Source organism: Gopherus flavomarginatus, chromosome 8 (assembly GCF_025201925.1).
Source record: "Gopherus flavomarginatus isolate rGopFla2 chromosome 8, rGopFla2.mat.asm, whole genome shotgun sequence".
NCBI classification, from domain to species: Eukaryota; Metazoa; Chordata; order Testudines; family Testudinidae; genus Gopherus; species Gopherus flavomarginatus.
Window position 1 is genome coordinate 56977481 of NC_066624.1, and position 20886 is coordinate 56998366.

General features: G+C 47.6%; 2 protein-coding genes across 3 annotated transcripts in view; one reads left to right on the forward strand and one right to left on the reverse strand.

Annotated features, from left to right (window-relative positions):
- The window catches only part of LOC127057002 (uncharacterized), a 150009-nt gene that overhangs the window by 75996 nt on the left and 53127 nt on the right, over positions 1-20886 (reverse strand). The window lies entirely within an intron of this gene.
- On the forward strand, positions 1090-19363 carry ESPNL (espin like). Of its 2 annotated transcripts, XM_050965472.1 has the most exons (6): positions 1090-1112; positions 6294-6449; positions 7739-7832; positions 9559-9674; positions 11259-11456; positions 15585-19363. In XM_050965472.1, exons 2-6 carry the CDS (start codon positions 6411-6413, stop codon positions 17145-17147), a joined length of 2010 nt encoding a protein of 669 aa, XP_050821429.1. In that variant the 5' UTR covers positions 1090-1112; positions 6294-6410; the 3' UTR covers positions 17148-19363. The 2 variants fall into 2 exon arrangements, with proteins under 2 accessions (XP_050821429.1, XP_050821430.1); XM_050965473.1 differs by lacking the exons at positions 1090-1112; positions 6294-6449 and having other exon boundaries at positions 7618-7878.

Sequence of the window (20886 nt, forward strand, 5' to 3'; positions counted from 1 at the left end):
GTACCCCTGCAGATCCCCACTGTTTGGATTAGTGCACCCAAGCATGCAATTTCAGCATCTTCTGGAAAGCAGCGGCCTTACCATCACTCGCCCTTGCCCTCACACAGGATTCTGGCCAGGGGTGACTCCAGCTTTTTTGTCACCCCTAGCAGGGAAGCGGGAAAAAAACAAGCGATAAAGCCGTGATTGGTGGCACTTCAGCGGCAGCTCTACCGCGTTGCTTCATTCTTCGGCGGCAATTTGGTGACAGGTCCTTCCCTCTGAGAGGGACTGTGGGACCTGCCACCAAATTGCAGCCCAAGACCTGGACATGCCGCCCCTTTTCATTGGCCACCCCAAGCACCTGCTTGGTTTGCTGTTGCGTGGAGCCGGGCCGGGTTCTGGGGTATAAACAGGGCACATGGCTCCAGCTGTCCTTCACTTCTTGCTGATAGCCAAAGGTATATTGAGCCCAGAGCTCACCTCTGACCTCAGCATTCCCTCCATGCTTTGCTCCTCTGTTCTGCCCCTTAGGTTGCTATTTTTCTTTGTTTTAGATTTTTGTTAAAGAACCAACATCTCCCAAATGTTGGTGCCTGTGCCTGGAGCCCAGCCCTCTTGGCTGCTCCCGCTTTTCCAAATATCCGTCCTGTTAGGCTGACTTTGCATTGCTGCTCTCCCTGTCTTGGATCTACTGAGCCGGCAGCCAGCATGGCTGAGCAGCGCTGCCTCCCTTCATAGAGTCAGTAGCTTTCAGAAATAGCAGTGGGGAGCCAGCCAAGCAGATCTTTCCCATAATGACCTCAGGTAAAAGATCCAGGCCCCTCCCATCCCAAGCTGCTTGCCACTTGACTCCTAGCCTTCAAATATTAATGCAATGCTAATTGTGACACTCTGACCTCCCCTCCTGCCACCTCCTCTTGCTGCACAATACAGTCTCTGACTGTCTCCAGGCTAAAGGGCTGGGAGCTTCAGGTTGTCCTGTCAGGAAGCCACCTGGGACCAGCAATGATTCCTTGGCCACCCCAATTCTGAGCTTCCAAAGCTCGGGATCCACAGCAGAATTTTACCCTCTCCTCCCCAGTGGAGGGTGCTTCAGATGAACGCTGGACAGGACTGGAGGAGTGGCACTGGTATGTATCCTCTCATACAGATTTAGTTTTAGGCTGTAGTTTTGGCTCATGGGGCCTCACTAAACCAGGCTCCTCTTTATCTCTGTTGCCATGGTGCCCCCTATTGATTGAGTGAGATGCATTCCTGCCATTAGTTTGCCCCAGGGAGAAGGGAAATCTTGCCAGCCCACCCATGGACAGAGGTGGAGCCTTGACTGCTTGCCTCTATACTTCAGCTTAAGCAGGTTGTGTGTGAATGTGCTCTTTGTGCTCCAGGATCGAGACATGAATCACTGATATCAGGGGATGTGGTTTCAGTTCTCAACCTGAAAATACAGTGGAGAATAGAAGCATGTTCTTGTCAGGACTAGTATCTTCAGAGCTTTTTCTGTACTCCAAAGAGTCCCACTCCTGCTAAATCTCTCCTAGTTGATCAGTAAAGGATAGTAAACTGGCAGAGAGCTTCATAATCCAGCAGTTCACAGGAATTTGCTCCTCCGTCTCTACTTTCTAAATTCAGTGACATGCTGCAAACATGAAGGAGTGGCTAAACTGCTCTGGGCTTACTGGGAGCTGAGCTCCAGAACAGCTGGATGTCTTTCTAGAAGAGGTGCTTTAGCTGAATGAGAAAGTAATGGGCTTGGTACAGGAATCACAGGATGACGTTTGATGGACTGGGTCAATAAGGGCTCAGACTAGATGATCGTAACAGTCCCTTCTGGCCTTGAATTCTCTGAATCTTGGAGCTGAGACCTAATGTTACCAAAAAAGTTCATACTGATTCCTAGTATCAGAGGGGTAGCCATGTTAGTCTGGATCTGTAAAAGCAGCAAAGAATCCTGTGGCACCTTATAGACTGACAAACGTTTTAGAGCATGAGTTTTCGTGGGTGAATACCCACTTCATCAGATGCATGTAGTGGAAATTTCCTGGGGCAGGTATATATATGCAAGCAAGCTAGAGATAATGAGGTTAGTTCAATCAGGGAATATGAGGCCCTGTTCTAGCAGTTGAGGTGTGAAAACCAAGGGAGGAGAAACTGGTTTTGTAGTTGCCAAGCCATTCACAGTCTTTGTTTAATCCTGATGGTGTCAAATTTAGAGATGAACTGAGCTCAGGATTAAACAAAGACTGTGAATGGCTTGCCAACTATGAAACCAGTTTCTCCTCCCTTGGTTTTCACACCTCAACTGCTGGAACAGGGCCTCATATTCCCTGATTTAACTAACCTCATGATCTCTAGCTTGCTTGCATATATATACCTGCCCCTGGAAATTTCCACTACATGCATCTGACAAAGTGGGTATTCACCCACGAAAGCTCATGCTCCAAAACGTCTGTTAGTCTATAAGGTGCCACAGGATTCTTTGCTGCTTATACTGATTCCTTTGCAACAAGAACAAAATGCTCCAAAGCTGACAGGATGAAATAGAAATTAAAAGGAAGAAGGAAAGACAGCAGCTAGTTGATCAAGTTGAGCTCTCTTGTGCCAGATTAGTCTTCTGTTCAGCATAGTTTTCTGTGCTCTGCTTGTCAGCTCACAGCTCTGGACTCTACAAACACTCCAAATGCTAGCCTAAAAAGGAGTCTAACCAGAACACTGTACAGCGTGTACATACATGCACACAACTCCCAGCAAAGGTAAACTGCATAGAGGAGTGGGAGGGGGCACTTAGCATACTATGTTAGGAATTGATCTCCCAGTCCTTTTGGGATAATCATGCTTCTCCAATAGATTGTAAAGAGTTGATGACAAAGCAATGTAAATACTGATTCCCAAGTAAGGGCTAGTGCCCTAGAAAAGAGCAGGCTGCATGCTGACATGTTTCGTTCATTGTAAGGGTTATTATGAACATTCCTTGTCAATCATATAGTTAATGAGTTTACTGACCTAGTACAGTAGTGCATCATTTTGATTGACACTACAGGACTCTTACCAGAGAGACCTCTGCTGCTACAAAAACTCAAGTGAGTTACAAGCCCAGTCTAACACATTTGTCAAATAATGATTCATGTATTTTAAAATTTCTGTAACTGCATTGCTCAGGACCTAGCTATGAGGATGGATCACTTTTTGCCTATTTTATTTAGACAGGAAGTATATTTAGCCTGGCCAGTGCTGCCTGGGACACTCTCTTGAGTTCAAACAGGACCTGACAGATATGTAATCCCACTGTACTGAACGTACCATGCATTAGTTGCTTCCTGAGCTGGGCTGGCACCAGCCCAAGCAGGTCACCCCAGAGATGTAGTGAACCAGTGCAACTTCCAGGCAGTGTCAGTATGGGTGCTCCTGTGGTGTCCCAGGCATAAATTCCCAGTGGAATGGCTAGAGAATGGCAGAGGGTGAATTCTACCCTTCTGTGAGAACTTCCCTGCTGTTGCAGGAGGGTGCAGATTGCAGCCCCACCTCTGCAGTTCTGGAGGGAGTCAAACCCATAATGTCCTACCTCAGGGGGTTACTACACTCGCAGATAATAGATCATGGTTTGGAGCACTCCTGATACAGGTGGTGTATTCTCCTAAGGGCTTCATTGGTGTAGCAGAACTGTATGTTCACTTGATCAAATTAACAATTCATGCTGAGAGCTGGCCAGAAGACTGAAACTTCTAGGCATTCGATTGACTGAAAATGAGGACCAAACATTTGTTCAAAACCCTACATTTACTTCCTGAATTAAACACACTTTATTGTATTGTGTCAAGTGCCCAGAGAGTCTATTGGCCAGTAGGTACATTAGTAAGGCACTGTGGTTGGTTTCACTCTGTGCTAAGCAGCCAGTGTGATGAGACTTTGTTTTACAGTCTTTCCACTTTTTGCTATGACTCAGATGCCTGCTGCTCTTTCCCTGAGGTTGGCTTACCTTTCTTGGAGGATGGCTCATCCCCAGGTGCTTCTTCTAGCTAACACTTAGATGGGGTCTTTCATCACTACTTAAAACCTGGGGTAAAAGAAATGAATATTCTGTGCAAAAAAATCTGTGCAAGGTAATCCCTTGACCTTAACGTGCCACTGATGGAGCCCATTGGCAACTGCTATGCAAAGGGTCGCAAGGCTTCTGCAATTTGTACTTCTGTGTACCAGCCAGTCAGTGTCCTTCATACCCTCTGCCCCTCCCATTTCCCTCAATGAGAGTCCCAGTAGGAGCTGAAGTCGGTGCCCGTGGCCTAGAACACTGCACAGCTGGCAGAAAAGGTACATTAGAACAGCAGAGAGATTCAAGTAGTGATTTATGGTGCCCTCCAAAGCTCTACTGTGCATGGTCATGCACTTAGGGTCTAATAAGAATTTATGCGACAAGCTGGGGGTTCATCGGTTGGGAGTGACCGCAGAGGAGAGAGACCTGGGTGTGGGAGTCCATCACAGGATGACTGTGAGCCACCAATGTGATGCAGCTGTAAAAAAGGCAAATGAGGTAACAGGTAAGACATTCCAGTCAAGATAGGGAAGTGGTAATGCCACAGTATACGGCATTGGGGATACCTCATTTGGAATACTGTGAACTGTTCTGGTCACACAGTTTAAATCCATCTTTTGTGATGGTAGAACAGATGCAGAGAAGAGCTACTAGATGATCAAGGGAACAGAGGATCTATCATCTGAGAGGAGACTGGAAGAGTTTGTCTTGTTTGGTCTCACAAAAAGGAGGCTGAGAGGGGATATGACTGCTTTCTATAAATTCATTGTAAAGTAAATACCAGGGAGAGTGAAGCTCATTTAAGCTAAAGGGCAATGTTGGCACAAGAACAAAGTGGTATAAACTGGCCACAAATAAATTCATGCTGGAAATTAGAAGGCGGCTTCTAACCAGCAGAGAGGTGAGGTTCTGGAACAGCCTCCTAGTAGGAGTTGTGGGGACAAACAACTTAACTAGTTTTGAGAGAGACCTGGACAAATGTATGAGTGCAATTGCATGATGGGATTGTTTGTTATGGTGCAAGGCAGGGCTTGGCAGCCCTGGGGGGGGTCACTTCCAATTTATACCTTATGTTCCTAAAGCTCATGCTTCAGGACTTCTGCCAGCCACCTGCAGGAGTCAGGAAGGGATTTCCCGCCTCCCCACCTCATGTATTCTGGGAGAGTTTTTTATCTTCTTCCTCTGAAGCATTAAGTAAAGCCACAGCTGGAGATGAGACACTTGGTGGAATGGGCCAGGACTCTGTGGAGACACCAAGTATTCTCTCTCTCAGCTGCTTGGCTGCCTGGTTCTTGATCACATGCTCGGGGTCTAACTGATCGCCGTGTGTGGTGTCAGGAAGGAATTTCCCCCCAGCTCAGACTGGCCTCGAACTTGGAGGTTTTCATCTTCCTCAGCAGTGTATGGGTGCAGGTCACTTGCCAGATTATCTGGGTGTATCTCACTTAATCATTTCCCTGCACTGTGGGGTCCTCTGGCACTGGGACACCTTGGGCCCTCCTGTTCTCTGCCTGTGGCATGTAATAGTCTGGTCTCCTAGGGGCTGTGAGACTTTGGTCTCATTTTGGTTGGCCGGTCCAGCGTGCAGGTGCTGGGTGGTGCTGATGGCCTGTGCCATACGGAGCTCAGGCTGGATGAGTTGAAGGGACCACTAGAGCAATGACTCTATATTCATTTGGGCTGTAGTGAGTGACAGGTCTGTAGTCAGTGACAGGCTAGTGCCTAAACCTGCTGGCCCTGATGATGTGAAGGGACATGGGTAACGGCACGTGTGTCTCTGTGTCTGTTACCATGTTCCGTTTGGTATCAGAGCTTTGGAACATCCCCCCACATCCCTCCCACTCTTCTCAGAAAACCTGCCATTTTTGCCCTGTTGTGCTACATGCTGAAATCAGTCAGAGTTATAGTGTGGTGCAGGGTCCTTTCTTTATGCAGGGGATCAGTGTTGCTGAGCAGGAGGTCCTCTGCTACTCCATCTCTGTGGCTTTTTTTTTTTAACAACAGTCCTTCCAAATGAGGACGAGCAGGATTAGAACCAATTTCCATGTAGCATTATTGTGACAGGTGCACTGGTTCCTTCCCCTGAGGAGACTGAGATCTGTCTCACAGCAGTAACCTATGGTTTTAGGGAGGCCATTGTGGAAGGGGCCATGCTAACGGACGGATCACTCCCAAACTCCTCCCTGGGGGATAATTATTCATTCCCCCCTGCACTGGGCAAATGGATTGTCAGGTGTTGTGCTTCCCTGTGCTTCCTCTTTCACAGTTGTCTATGTCCCAATAGTCTGCTCAGTGGAGGACTTCTAGCAGCCAGGAGGGTCAAGTGGCCAAGGTCCCAGTAATAAAGATCCAGCACACCGGTGACTACTACCGACTGGAGAGTGGACAAGCACGCCTCAGAATGTCAAGTGAGGCCATCGCCATGAAGGAGAATGGCAAGGTACCCTACTGCCTGCTGGGGGGTTGGTGTAAGACAGAGCTCATCTTTGCTTCTTTGGAAGGTTCCTGGAGGGGATCAACTTTGATTGTGTCAAAATAAAATAGGTGTTGCTCTGGCACACAACTGGAGAAATGAATAGTGGAAAGGTATCTTAAAAGAAACTGCTTAACTAGGGCTGGGAAAATTCTGCAAACATTTATTTGAATGACAACACTAGACCTGATTTTCCTCTTGCTTATGTCTGTTTTACACTGGCATGGCTCCCTGAACTTCCGGTGTAAATGAGAGCAGAATCTAGCCCCATGAATTTCCTTCCATAGTATTCACAACCTTTTATCAGAGAGGTAGCCGTGTTAGTCTGGATCTGTAAAAAGCAACAGAGTCCTGTGGCACCTTTAAGACTAACAGATGTATTGGAGCATAAGCTTTCGTGGATGAATACCCACTTTGTCAGATGTCTGACGAAGTGGGTATTCACCCACAAAAGCTTATGCTCCAATACATCTGTTAGTCTTAAAGGTGCCACAGGACTTTCTGCTGCTTTTTACAACCTTTTATATTTGTCTTTCCTGAACATTTTTGTAGGGAATTTTCTTCCCAAGAACATTTGTGGAACAGGAGAGTTTCACAAATACTTGTGCCAACATGTATTGGCGCAACTGCTTGAGCTGAAACTGAAAAGAAGTAACTGAGGGATTGGCAAATATCCAAGCAGGTCACAGGAACAATAGCAAGTAACTCAGGACATGTGAGCGAATTACAAATGGCAAATACCAGAAGTCTCATCCGGTAATTTACAAGGAATCTTTACGATGAAACACATAATTCAACACATAATTTCAGATAATGAAACACATTTGTAAAAATCTAAGTCTGTTTAGGGATAATTTGGAAACAGAAAAAGGGACAAAAACATCAAAGAAGTGTGGGTTGTTTGTTGTTTTTCTGTGAGTAGTCCACTCAAGTCCTGAATCTCCCAGTAAGGAGCAGTGAGGAATCTCACCTGACTGGAATCTGCAGTGCTGTGTGAGTATGCATAACCTCTAACATTGGCAGGGCTATGTATGCTTGATGCCAACTGACATTGGGAAGGCAAGAGCTGTGGGGACACTCACAGTGCTGCTGTGCTAACTGGCTCTACCAGTAAGTGGCCATGAAGCTGATCTAACTGGTGGAGTCAAAAGGAAAAGCAGTAGAAAGACCCGATGTTATACTGAAAGATGTAGACACTGAAAGGTGTTTCACATTTTCAGAGGTGAAAGAGCCCTTCCTTCTCTGTGTCTTTCTAGGCTCTGGCATCAGTGAATCCTCTGCCGATGGGAGTAAGCCACACACTAGCCATGGTGAAAGAAGGAATTATCCACACACACCAGAACATAGCCAGTGAGTACAGCCTCTGGTATTTCTTCTGAAACTCTCAGCAACAGATGTGAGTATCAGAGCTTCCTGACTGTTCTGCTGCTTAATGGCCAGGAACAATCCTATAGTATTTCAGTGGTATATAGTAGTGACTATCCGTGTTCACAGGAACTGTAAAATAGCAAATATGTATGCACTGTATGGGTCAGATCCTCCGTTGGTGTCAACTGGCCTCAAGCCATTGACTTCAGTAAAACTGAAAATTGACTTCCATGGAACTGTATCATCTACAGCAGCTGCAAACTGCCCCAAAGTGTTTGTATTATATTTTCAAACATTTTACTGTGAAATTGGAAATGGCTGTAAATGTTGTAATCATTTAAAATGTGTTCTCTAGGGTGACTGGGTTTTGCTAGAGGGCTAATACAGTATTGACTTCCCTTGTTGATGAATACCATTACTCAGTCTGTATTCTTAATCATGCAAATCCCTGTAGTGTTAAAGCAAAATATCCCCTTAAAATTGTTCTCTCTTGCCATCTGTCCCCAAGCATACAGCCTGTAAAGGGCACGGTCGCCATTCGATGGAAAACTGCATCCGCTACTATTCCCATTGCCCTGAACCTCTTTTACATAAGCCTGAGCTTTCGTGGGTGAATACCCACTTCATCGGATGCATGTAGTGGAAATTTCCAGAGACCAGTATAAATATGCTAGCAAGAATCAGGCTAGAGATAATGAGGTTAGTTCAATCAGGGAGGATGAGGCCCTATTCTAGCAGCTGAGGGGTGAACACCAAGGGAGGAGAAACTGCTTTTGTAGTTGGCTAGTTGGATAAACTGAAGTTCAGCAGTTTCTCTTTGAAGTCTGGTCCTGAAATTTGATCTACAACCCATTCTGGACAATGTTCCCTCACTTTCACAGTCCTTGGGAGGTAGGCCAGTCCTCGCCCACAGACAACCTGCCAATCTGAAGCATATTCTCACCAGCAACTACACCACACCATAGCAACTCTAATTCAGGAACCAATCCATGCAACAAACCTCGATGCCAACTCTGCCCTCATATCTACACCAGTGACACCATCACAGGACCTAACCAGATCAGCCACACCATCACCGGTTCATTCACCTGCACGTCTACCAATGTTATATACGCCATCATGTGCCAGCAATGCCCCTCTGCTATGTACATCAACCAAACTGGACAGTCCCTACGTAAAAGGATAAATGGACACAAATCAGATATTAGGAATGGCGATATACAAAAATCTGTAGGAGAACACTTCAATCTCCCTGGACACACAATAGCAGATTTAAAGGTGGCCATCCTGCAGCAAAAAAACTTCAGGACCAGACTTCAAAGAGAAACTGCTGAGCTTCAGTTCATCTGCAAATTTGACACCATCAGCTCAGGATTAAACAAAGACTGTGAATGGCTGCCAACTACAAGATCAGTTTCTCCTCCCTTGGTGTTCACCCCTCAGCTGCTAGAAGAGGGCCTCATCCTCCGTGATTGAACTAACCTCGTTATCTCTAGCCTGCTTCTTGCTTGCATATTTATACCTTCCTCTGGAAATTTCCACTACATGCATCTGACGAAGTGGGTATTCACCCACAAAAGCTCATGCTCCAATACATCTGTTAGTCTATAAGGTGCCACAGAACTCTTTGCTGCTTTTACAGATCCAGACTAACACAGCTACCCCTCTGATATTTTACATAAGCCTGTATTTCTTCTCTCCCTTCCAGCCACAAGGTCCTTCAACATGCTGAAACCCAGCGAGCCCAGCAAACCACTCATAGCAGAGCCGAAGCTCAGCAAATCCCTGCAGAAGGCCAGGATCACAGCCTTGTTCGCACACTCCGTATGTCACTCACTCATCCCCGCAGCTCCCTTTGGACTTTGTCTTCCTTTCTGTCTATTTCCACTTGGCCTCTCCTTTGCTTTTCAGGGACGCCTCTTCAGCAGAACTTCCCAGGTTTCTGATCAGTTCTCAAGGCAACAATCCCCATTCAGCAACAATTTGTTGTCTGTGGCAACACCACCCATCTTTCCTGAGTTGGATACTCCCTTTCTCCCAGCCCCAGCCCCTCTGCTGGCTGGAGGCTGGGGAGTGGCGTAGAAGCCATTATGGTGGCTCTATACCTCCAGAGGATTCTGCCTAAAGAGAGTAGATCTTCCAGCAGCTGCATAGACTGGCTGTGGAATAGCACAAAGCCACACTAACATCCCATTATAGTTACCACTGCTGCAATCTGTGTCAGCAGCCAACAGAACAAACCCCAGGGGACGGTGCTGGCAAAGTATTTACTCAGGTTCCTTGCCTCTCCCCCCACGCCTCCAAGGCCATTTGGATTGCTTCTAGAAATCAGGAGAATGGGTGAAGTTGTGGCATGTGAGACGTTTGTTCTTTCAAGAGTCAACATGTTTCACAAATATTTTTGTGCCTCATTCAATATTTTATTTTCAAAATTTGTGTTAAGAAAATGATCAAAACCATTACTGGCCATTTCCATCCCCCAAAACCCTGGTTGTCACAGCACATCAGAGGGCTGACTTGCTGACCAGGATGTAGCTGGTGCCGAGACCTGGTGCTGGGAGTTTGGCACCTAATGCTCACCGGCCCTTGTGAACATCTGTGCTCAAGCATTACGTTAGTGGCTGCTATGCTACTGAAGGTGCTGCTCTGCTCTGAACACACCCAAACATGGCTGGAGAGGATGCTTTGCCCCTGAGGCTCCTGTCCATCACAATTTGAGCATGTTCCATCTGCTAGGGCCCCTGGATGGTGCTAGTGCATGTCACAGCCTTGCCCTTTAGTTATCTGCACACACTCCAGCTTGCAGTAATTCAGCCTGGCAGTAGGTGGGCACTCCATACGCTGGGCTCCCAGCCTGCAGTGCTGATGGGTGGTTGGAAGGGTTGGGTGTGGAAACACACACTCATTGTGTGAAATTCAGAGTGCAAATTTCTCCAAGACAGACTCTTGGAATTGGTTCTTGAGGTAAGCCCCAAATCTTGCTGAGCTGTGCTGAGGGAGCAAGGTGGTGTCTTAACGCCCTTTATATACCCGTCAGTCAGGAGTGCATATAGAGGTCAGTTTGACCCTCAGAGTATCTTAGAGCAGCCTCGAGGCCAGTCTAAGCTATGGTGGCTGGAACAGCTCCTAGTGGCTGGAACAGCTCCTGGTGGCCGCTCTGCTGGTCCAGAATTGAAATATGCTCCAGACATAGTCCCTTCCATCCCAGGCCACCCCCTGACCTACCCCAGCACCTCTCCCCTACACAAAGCTGCTTTGCCTGTCTGAGCAGAGCAACCCAGCCAGCATCGGCAGGAGGGTCTGACCCTATGTGCTCCTACCTCACCTCCCTTTGGTACATTGCATGAAGTCCTCTTAAAAACCAGCTGTACTGGAAAAACATGAGCTGTGACTCCTATCATTGCTCAGGGCGAGAAGACTGCACCAGCAGATCCTGTGCAGAGCAGCTGCATCTCCCCAACACTGGATGAGCCGTACCCATCAGACCTCGATGCCCTGGTGCCCACCCATGATGAACAAGGCCACTCGATTCCCGAGTGGAAGCGGCAGGTGATGGTGAGGAAGCTGCAGGCTCGGCTGGAAGCAGAAGAGGACAAGGGCAGGAAGGTATGGTACTGCACTGAACGAAGGAGAACTGGCTGTTTTAGGCTGGGTTAAAAGTCTTTATAGGCTTCTCCTTGCTTTGCTTGTTCCTCTTGCTTCTTCCCAGCTCACTCCCTAACTTTCTCTCAGCTATGTCATGCTTTACCTCAGTCCTGAATTCTAATGTCATGAGATCATTGCACTCCTGGTTTTCTGTCACTGTGTCATAAACAGATAGCTAAGGGTTAATGTCTATTTCACCTGGAAAGGAGTAACATGAAACACCTGACCAGAGGACCAATCAAGGAACAAGACTTTTTCAAATCTGGGTGGAGGGAAGTTTGTGTGTGAGTCCTTTGTTCTTGGTCTTGTGCCTGTCTCTCTCTCGGCTAGAGAGGATTTCTGTCTTTTGCTTTCTAATCTTCTGTTTCCAAGTTGTAAGTACAAATATAGTAAGGCAGTAAGGTTTATATTGTTTTATTTTGTATTTACATGTGTGTAGTTGCTGGAATGTTTTGAATTGTATTCTTTTTGAATAAGGCTGTTTATTCATATTTCTTTTAAGCAATTGACCCTGTATTTGTCACCTTAATACAGAGAGACCATTTTTATGTATTTTTTCTTTCTTTTTATATAAAGCTTTTTTTTAAGACCTGTTGGAGTTTTTCTTTAGTGGGGAACTCCAGGGAAATGAGTCTGTGCTCACCAGGGAATTGGTGGGAGGAAGAAGTCAGGGGGAAATCTGTGTGTGTTAGATTTACTAGCCTGACTTTGCATACCCTCTGGGTGAAGAGGGAAGTACTTCTGTTTCCAGGACTGGAAATAGAGAGGGTGGAATCCCTCTGTTTAGATTCATGGAGCTTGCTTCTGTGTATCTCTCCAGGAACCCAGGGAGGGAACACCTGGAAGGGAGAGGGGAAGGGAAATGGTTTATTCCCCTTTGTTGTGAGACTCAAGGGATTTGGGTCTTGGGGTCCCCAGGGAAGGTTTTTGGGGGGGACCAGAGTGCCCCAAAACACTCTAATTTTTTGGGTGGTGGCAGCTTTACCAGGTCCAAGCTGGTAACTAAGCTTGGAGGTTTTCATGCTAACCCCCATATTTTGGACGCTAAGGTCCAAATCTGGGAATAGGTTATGACATGAAAACCTCCAAGCTTAGTTACCAGCTTGGACTTGGTAAAGCTGCCACCACCCAAAAAATTAGAGTGTTTTGGGGCACTCTGGTCCCCCCCAAAAACCTTCCCTGGGGACCCCAAGACCCAAATCCCTTGAGTCTCTCAACAAAGGAGAATAAACCATTTCCCTTCCCCTCTCCCTTCCAGGTGTTCTACCATGTACTGGTTTTCAGGGATGCTGTACCCAAGACAGGCTCTTTCAAAATTTTCCAAGAAGGCCTCAGTGTCATCACCTGCCTTGTAGGTGGGAAATTTCCTGGGATGTGGAACCATAATTGGTGAAGGGTTGTTAGGATTGGCTGGAGCCTGTTGCTTAGCTTTTTCTAATTCCATGGCCTGTTGGTGGGTTTCCCTCTGGAGTTCCATCTCTTTTTGTTGTTTTTCCATGTCTCGGCGGTGAGCCGCCTCTTCTTCTTCTTGTTTCCTTCGGTGGGCCACCTCTTCTTCTTCTAGTTTTCTTTTGTGGGCTGCCTCTTTGGCTGCTTGTTCTCTTTTGTAGGCTGCCAGTTTGATGCTTTCTTCCTTTTCTTTCAGCTCCACCTCTTTTTGTCTTTTTTCCAGTTGTCGCCTGTGTTCAGCTTCTCTGATTTGTTCTTCGGCCGCCATTTTTGTATTGGAAGGCATGGTTCCTGTTTTCTTGTGTTGGGGTGCCCTCTGGTGTTTATTGTCTGAACTGCAGGCTCTGTTGCCTCCTGGGGTCTGCCTAGCAACAGTGCCTTTTTCCCTTTCTTCCTCTAGCTAATCTTTTAAATGTAAAGTAAACCAGAAAAACCACTTTATTTGCATGTGTATTGTGCTGGTAATGACTCTCAATGGGAGTGCTATTGTCACAAAAGACCCTTAATAGCTCCTTAATGGTTCCTTGCTTAATATGCAAGCCACAACTGCCAGAGAGAGCAGAGAAAAAAAATTCTCACTGGTTCCTTTTAAAACCAAACCCTCTCTGCTAAAAAGCTCCTAGCAGAGAAAAGAAAAATATAATATTCCTACTGGCTTCTATCTATCTATCCCACCTCTGCCACCATGTCATAACCTATTCCCAGATTTGGACCTTAGCGTCCAAAATATGGGGGTTAGCATGAAAACCTCCAAGCTTAGTTACCAGCTTGGACCTGGTAAAGCTGCCACCACCCAAAAAATTAGAGTGTTTTGGGGCACTCTGGTCCCCCCCAAAAACCTTCCCTGGGGACCCCAAGACCCAAATCCCTTGAGTCTCACAACAAAGGGGAATAAACCATTTCCCTTCCCCTCTCCCTTCCAGGTGTTCCCTCCCTGGGTTCCTGGAGAGATACACAGAAGCAAGCTCCGTGAATCTAAACAGAGGGATTCCACCCTCTCTATTTCCAGTCCTGGAAACAGAAGTACTTCCCTCTTCACCCAGAGGGTATGCAAAGTCAGGCTAGTAAATCTAACACACACAGATTTCCCCCTGACTTCTTCCTCCCACCAATTCCCTGGTGAGCACAGACTCATTTCCCTGGAGTTCCCCACTAAAGAAAAAGCAGCAAAGAATCCTGTGGCACCTTATAGACTAACAGACGTTTTGGAGCATGAGCTTTCGTGGGTGAATACCCACTTATTCAGATGCATGTGTCTAAAGAAAAACTCCAACAGGTCTTAAAAAAAGCTTTATATAAAAAAAAAGAAAAAATACATAAAAATGGTCTCTCTGTATTAAGGTGACAAATACAGGGTCAATTGCTTAAAACAAATATAAATAAACAGCCTTATTCAAAAAGAATACAATTCAAAACATTCCAGCAACTACACACATGTAAATACAAAATAAAACAATATAAACCTTACTGCCTTACTATATTTGTACTTACAACTTGAAAACAAAAGATTAGAAAGCAAAAGACAGAAATCCTCTCTAGCCGAGAGAGAGACAGGCACAAGACCAAGAACAAAGAACTCACACACAAACTTCCCTCCACCCAGATTTGAAAAAGTCTTGTTCCCTAGTTGGTCCTCTGGTCAGGTGTTTCAGGTTACTCCTTTCCAGGTGAAAGAGACATTAACCCTTAGCTATCTGTTTATGACACACTGGTGTAGTCACTTCAGTAGAACTACATGAGGGTCCAACCCACAGTCCCAGTGCAGGGCAGGGTTCTAGCCTTTGTCTATTCTTGAAGCTCAGTGCAGACAAAGGCCTTGCAAATTTTTAGTTCGAAGGGGGCCCGAACCAACACTTCTGAGGAAAATTCCAGTTCGATTCAAACCAAAATCTTTCTTTCCCCAAATTTTTTCAAAATGAAAATTCAAGTAAAAGAGCTGTTTTAGTTGCCTTGAGCTGTTTAGAGTCAACTTGAAGTGATTTTTGTTTGTTTGTGCTTTGAATCAACCGTTTTTGAAGTGTTTCACCCTGTTTTGGTCAATTCAAAAGGCCATTTCAAATTGAAGAGTCGAAATGAAACATTTTGATACAAAACGGTCATAAACAAACTTTTCAACTCTTTCGAAAAAAAAGTTCAACCAAAATCTTTCACTGAATTTGACTCTAATTTGACAAATAGGTTTCAGGACTCAAAAATGCTAGTTTTTTTTTCCATTGAAATAATCAATCAAAACCATGTTGTCCAGCTCCAGTGCAGACCCAATGAAAGCTACATGGTGCCAGAGCAAGGACTGTGCACTCAGACAATGCAAATGACTTTCAAGCCAACGTGCCCCTTAGAACAATAGACACAGAGACCTTCTTAAAGCAACGGGGAGCCCAGGACCTGTGTATTAGGAAGCCTGTGTGGACCTGTGTGTTAGGGAGCCTTCTCTGTTCTTTAGCAGTCACAACCTCTCTAATCACCAGTTGCAGAAGCTGTGGGAGCCAAATCCTGTGCACATTCATCATATTGCTGGGGTGTCAGTGCGCTTGTGTCACACCATGTGTGTGTGTATGGGGGGGGGGTCACCTGAAGCCCTGGCTCTAGAAGATTACATTAATGACCTGCAGTCTCTCACTTTCTGTCTCCTGCATGCAGAGCAGTGGAGGCAGTTCGGTGGAGATGGGGGACTGGAGGTATTCACAGGCCCACAATGGTATCCTGGGCCCCTTCGGGGAGCTGCTGACCGAGGACGACCTACTTTACTTGGAGAAGCAGATTGAGAATCTGCAGCTGAGGAAGAGATGTCAGGAGTGTGAAAGAGAGCTGGGGCGCCTGGTGGAGGAGCTGCAGACCATCCTTCCTGCCCCCATTGTCCATATCACCGTCAACAGCCAACTCCTGCACCAGGATGGCCAGACACTCCCTATCTGGTGCAGCCGCATCTCTGGCATGGTGAAAAGCATGTCCGTGCTGCTCACTAATGTAAACAGCCTGAGGAAGGAGGCAGAGATGCCATTGCCTAAAGAACCATCCAGGCCTGGTGAGGGGAAGTGCCCTACTGGGGGCAGTGCAGAGAGGGAGATCCTGGAGTGTGGCGTCTCTGTCAGGAAGCTGAGAGGTAATTTTGAGAAACATGTTCTCCCAGGACAAAGAATGGCCTTGGAGCTCCGAGGGGTGGAGGCTACGCCTTGGGAACACTCAGGAGGATGCTGGTCAGGTGAAGATCTTATTTCTCAAAAGCAGTGGAGCACCAGTAAGAGCCAGAGAAAACTAGTCTGTGAAGAACATGCATGTGGAGATATGGAGAATGCCAGTGACTCTGGGATCAGCTGCAAAGAGGCTTCCTCAGATGTGAGCAGGTCTCTTGTTCCAGTGTTAGAGCCCACTAGCCTCAGGAAAGAACGAATAGTGATGCTCTTTCTAAGCCACTGGAAGAAATCTGCTTACATGCCTTCCTTGAAAATCACAGCCAGGAAAACGCTTGAGTCCCAGAGAGTCAGGAAAATAAGAGAGGTGAAGGCTGCTGCAGAGGTCAGAAAGGAACAGATTCCTGAGGAGAAGCCGGTGGTGGAAATGAGCAAACTGGGCAATTTAATTCAGCAAAGGAGCACCATCAAGAAACTGATTGGCAACTGGAAGGACATCATCTCTCAGGTGCCCTCACGACAGATCCGGCACCTGAACTGCCAGCAGGCTATCTATTCCCCAGAGCAGTTCCTGCCCCGTGTCAATGGGGTGACCACCGATTACAACAGCCTGACCCTTGACCTCTTTATGCTTGGCTACTTCCACATCCTGGAGCTGGACCTTCCTCAGGAGGAACGTAAAATGAGGCACCTCCTCTGCTTTGAGGTGTTTGACCACTTGGGCAGATACCCCTGGGAGACTGTGCGAGCCTTCCACAAGGCAGTGACTGATGAAATCAGTGCTGGCAAGCGAGGCTGGAAAGACAGTTTTGAGGACATTAAGTTCAGGTTTTTTGATAACACCAAAGACCCAGCCAGGGAGCTGGAACCAAGCAGAGCATCAGCAGAAAGCATTCTAAAGCCAGTGTCCAGAGTTAGGGTTCGGAGCGCTGCTCTTGAGCAGACTGGACATGATCCAGGAAACTGTTCTGAGCTAGGCAGCTTCAACAATGATGAGATCTGCAGGTACATTGACCGCAGCTTCGCCTTCTGGAAGGAGAAAGAAGCTGAGATCTTCAACTTTGAGGAGTGAGCTCTTTTGGCCATATTGGAACTGCCTTCCCTTGGCCTTGTGTGAGCGGGAGTTTGGGGGTTGGATTGCTCCTGGGATGTTGGTTCCTCCTCCTCCCCATCTTTCAGATACTGCAAGGAATATGCCTAGAAGGGCTCAGAAAATTTTTCATGAAGCAGGTTGCCTGTCCTGAGGGAGAGATTTCAGAACCAGCAGGAAGATTTTCCAAGACACAAATGGGAATTCGGCACCCAGCTCTCATTGTGCCTTTGACAGTCTACTCCGAGATTCTTCCTTTCTGCCTTTTCAGCAGTTAAGATGTGGGATGCCTCTTCTTTTCAAGCCAGCTGCCATCCCTTAAACAAGACAGCTCTCCACCTATCCCCTCCACCCCAGCCCACCCTCCTTTGCTGTGCGAACAGGTGAGGATTAGCTATTCCATCTCTGGCAGGACAATCTCTATGATTCTTTATCTGCATAGCATGACTTTAAACACTATGAAAAGATCCAGGTGGAGCTGAACTTGCCAATGGGCTGCCCTCTGGACAAACACACACAGACCCTGATACCTTGGCATGGCTTTGAGGGTACAGGGCGTATCGAAGGACAAATACAAGTGCAACCAGCAACGCCAGCTAAGGAAATGATTGGCAACAGTAAAAGGCCAGCAGCCTCACGCTAGGCTGCTGGAGACTGATGGCCCTGCATATGTCACCCTTGCCCTCTCCTGACCAGTGCAGAGACTGACATGGACTGCACAGGGAGGTACATGTGGACTGTATGAGTCGAGGGAAAGTGTTGTGAGGAGCTCAGGAGAGGAGCTGTGGGATATTAAAGCTGAGCAATGCTCTGGCTTGGGGTGGACCTGTGGTGGTCAGCAGGCAGAGGCGGGGAATTCCAGGGAGGAAGGGGAGGGAGGGGCTCAGGTCATCTCTGGCTCGTGCTTGGAAATTCATTGTTGGGCTCAAGAAGGAGCTCCTCCCACCTTTTAGTGACTGGATTGTGTATCATCTCAACAAGGCCCCCAAAAGGGGAAAGTCAATGGCTGGCGTGCCACAAGTCAAAGATTACAAATAAGGTAATGGATGGGTGATTGTGAGCCAATGCCAGGACTGAGCCTGATTGTCTTTTCACTTACATGTAACTGCAGTGACTTCAGTGGGGTGACTCCTGATTTACACCATAGTGAGAGAGGAGAAACCTGGCACTTCGTGACCATTTCACCTCCACAGCCTGCATGAGTTGGGGTTCTGTAAAGATCAAAAATCCCCAGTGAACACTTAAGTGATTCGTTAACATTCAAAAGTAATTAAATAGCGAACAGAAAACACTACTGATTTACTAAAATTCTCCAAAAGAAAGAATCTTTCTTCCTTGGTACAGCATCTCCTCTTATGACTACAGACTGAATCATATTTTCATTTTATAATTGTTTCTTTAAAAAAAGCTCACACTTTTTCTTTGTATAAACTTTTAAATAGTATTGATTTTCCCATGGGCTGAGGCTTAATAAACAGTTTTCTGCCTCATTGAAATCATCTGTTGTTCTTGACAATTCATTGAATTGGGTTCATTATCTTGGGAATCAATCATCAAAGGGTTGGGCATATTCTGCACCACCTGGCATCTTTAGAGACTGGAGGTCTTTCTAAAGGATATGATCGAGCCCAAACCCAAGTTCTAGGTAAAGTTCTTTGGCCTGTGTCGTGCAGGAGGTCAGACTAGATGATTATAATGGCCTTAAAATCTCTGGATCTATGAAATTCTGAGGTTTCACTGTTACAGCCCAGGGATGAAGGAGGGAAAAGCTGCCCATGTGTACTGAGAAATGAGTAGATATCAATGAGCACCCAGAAGAGTCCCAAAGGTAAGGCTGTAGGCAGGGTGTCTACTCCCCAGACAGCTCTGGGCACTCTGAGGAAGCAGCACCTGATTGTGCTAGCACTCTAATCAGTCCTACACTGTTGTACTGTCACTCCACTTTACCCTGCTACCTGTGACCCTAGAATCAAGCTCCCTGCTGAGGGTGGGAAAGCTACAGATCTTGGTTCCAGTGTCACTGCTCTCTTGATTTATTTGTGGACATTCCTGCGGGAGGGGTATGGAGCCACTTAAAGGACTCCAATCTAAGGAGCGAGATAAGTGGCAAATCATACTATATTTAGCCAAGAGTAATGCAAATGGTAGATAGGAGAGGAGAAAATATATTCACTGGACCAGAGTTATTGACTGTTCAGAACGGGGGTCAGCAACCTTTCACAAGTGCTGTGCCAAGTCTTCATTTATAAACTTTAATTTAAGGTTTCACTTGCCGGTAATACATTTTAATGTTCTTTAGAAGGTCTCTCTCTATAAGTCTATATATTATATAACTAAACTAGTGTTGTATTGTAAAATAAACAAGGTTTTCAAAAAGTTTAAGAAGCTTCATTTAAAATTAAATTAAAATGTTGATCTTATGCCGCCGGCCCGCTCAGCCTGCTGCTGCTCTGGGGTTCTCTTCACCTAGGCCGGCAGTGGGCTGAGCGGGGCCTGCAGCCGGGACCCCAGACTGGCAGTGGGCTGAGCTGCTCAGCCCACTGCCACTGGGGTCCCATCTGCAGCCTCCTGCCAGCCGGGATCCCAACTGCCGGACCCGCTCAGCCCGCTGCCAGTCTGGGGTCCTGGCCCTGCCCACATACAGTGGGTACCTACCTTCTCCCTGGTTCTGGTCCATTCTCTTCCTCTCTCTGTACTGAGCTGAGGGTGGGAGTGCACTGAGCACAGGGCTGGGGGTGAAGGGTCTGGCCAGGAGCTAGAATGAGGGAGGGGGCTCAAAGTTGGGGCAGGAGGTTTGGGTGTTACCTGGGCAACTCCCTTTTGGTGCAAGGGGTGCAGGTGGGAATGTGGGGTGTGTGTGTGCAGGAGCTCCCATTTGGTGCTCAGGGTGGGGATGTGGGGGTGCATGGGGCATGGGGGGGCTGGGGATGTGGGGGTGTGCAAGAGTCTGGGCAGAGGGCTGGGAACATATGAGGGGGGTGCAGGTGTCAGGGCGTGGGGGGGCTGGGTATGTGTGGGGGTGCTAGAGTCAGGGCAGAGGGCTGGGGACATATGAGGGGGGTGCAGGTGTCAGGGCGTGGGGGGGCTGGGTATGTGTGGGGGTGCTAGAGTCAGGGCTGGGGGTCATGGGGGGTGGTGAAGGAGTCAAGCAGAGGGCTGGGTGTGCATGAGGGGGGACAGGGCTCAGGGCAAGGGCCTGGGGTGTGTGCAGGGCTCAGGGCAGAGGGCTGGGTGTGTGTGTGAGGGGGAGTCAGGGCAGGGGGCTGGAGGGGATATGCCCCTATTCCACCCACCCACCACTTCCCTAAGTGCCTGCCCCCACTTCTCCTCTGCCTCCACCGGGAGCAGCGAGCACGCTGACTCTGCTCCTTCCCGACCCCCTTCCTCGCAAGGGCCATCAGCTGATCCGCCAGCAGGCAGGGAGGGAGGGACAGAGAGGTGGAGGAGGGGCAGGAACCCAGTACACTACGGGAAGAGGCAGGGGAGTAGGCGGGACCAAGCTTCTGCCCATAGGCGTGCACAGCACATTTCATTAGGGTGTGCACCAGGGACCCCTGCCCTAGCCTCGCTCCTGCCATGCCCTAGCCCTGCCCCCGCCCTGCCCCATCCACTCCGTCCTACTTCCCGCCCCCTGACTGCCCCCCTCAGAACTCCGAACTCCCCCTGCTCCTTGTCCCCTGGCTACCCCCCCCAGGACCCTACCCCCTAACTGGGCCCTGAC

What these genes read in the sequence shown, in the direction of transcription:
- ESPNL (XM_050965472.1), top strand. Translation starts at nt 6,411, where the DNA reads ATGTCAAGTGAGGCCATCGCCATGAAGGAGAATGGCAAG. An exon ending in CACACACCAGAACATAGCCA is followed by an intron (nt 7,833 to 9,558) that starts GTGAGTACAGCC and finishes TCTCCCTTCCAG; the next exon opens with CCACAAGGTCCTTCAACATG. An exon ending in AAGAGGACAAGGGCAGGAAG is followed by an intron (nt 11,457 to 15,584) that starts GTATGGTACTGC and finishes TCCTGCATGCAG; the next exon opens with AGCAGTGGAGGCAGTTCGGT.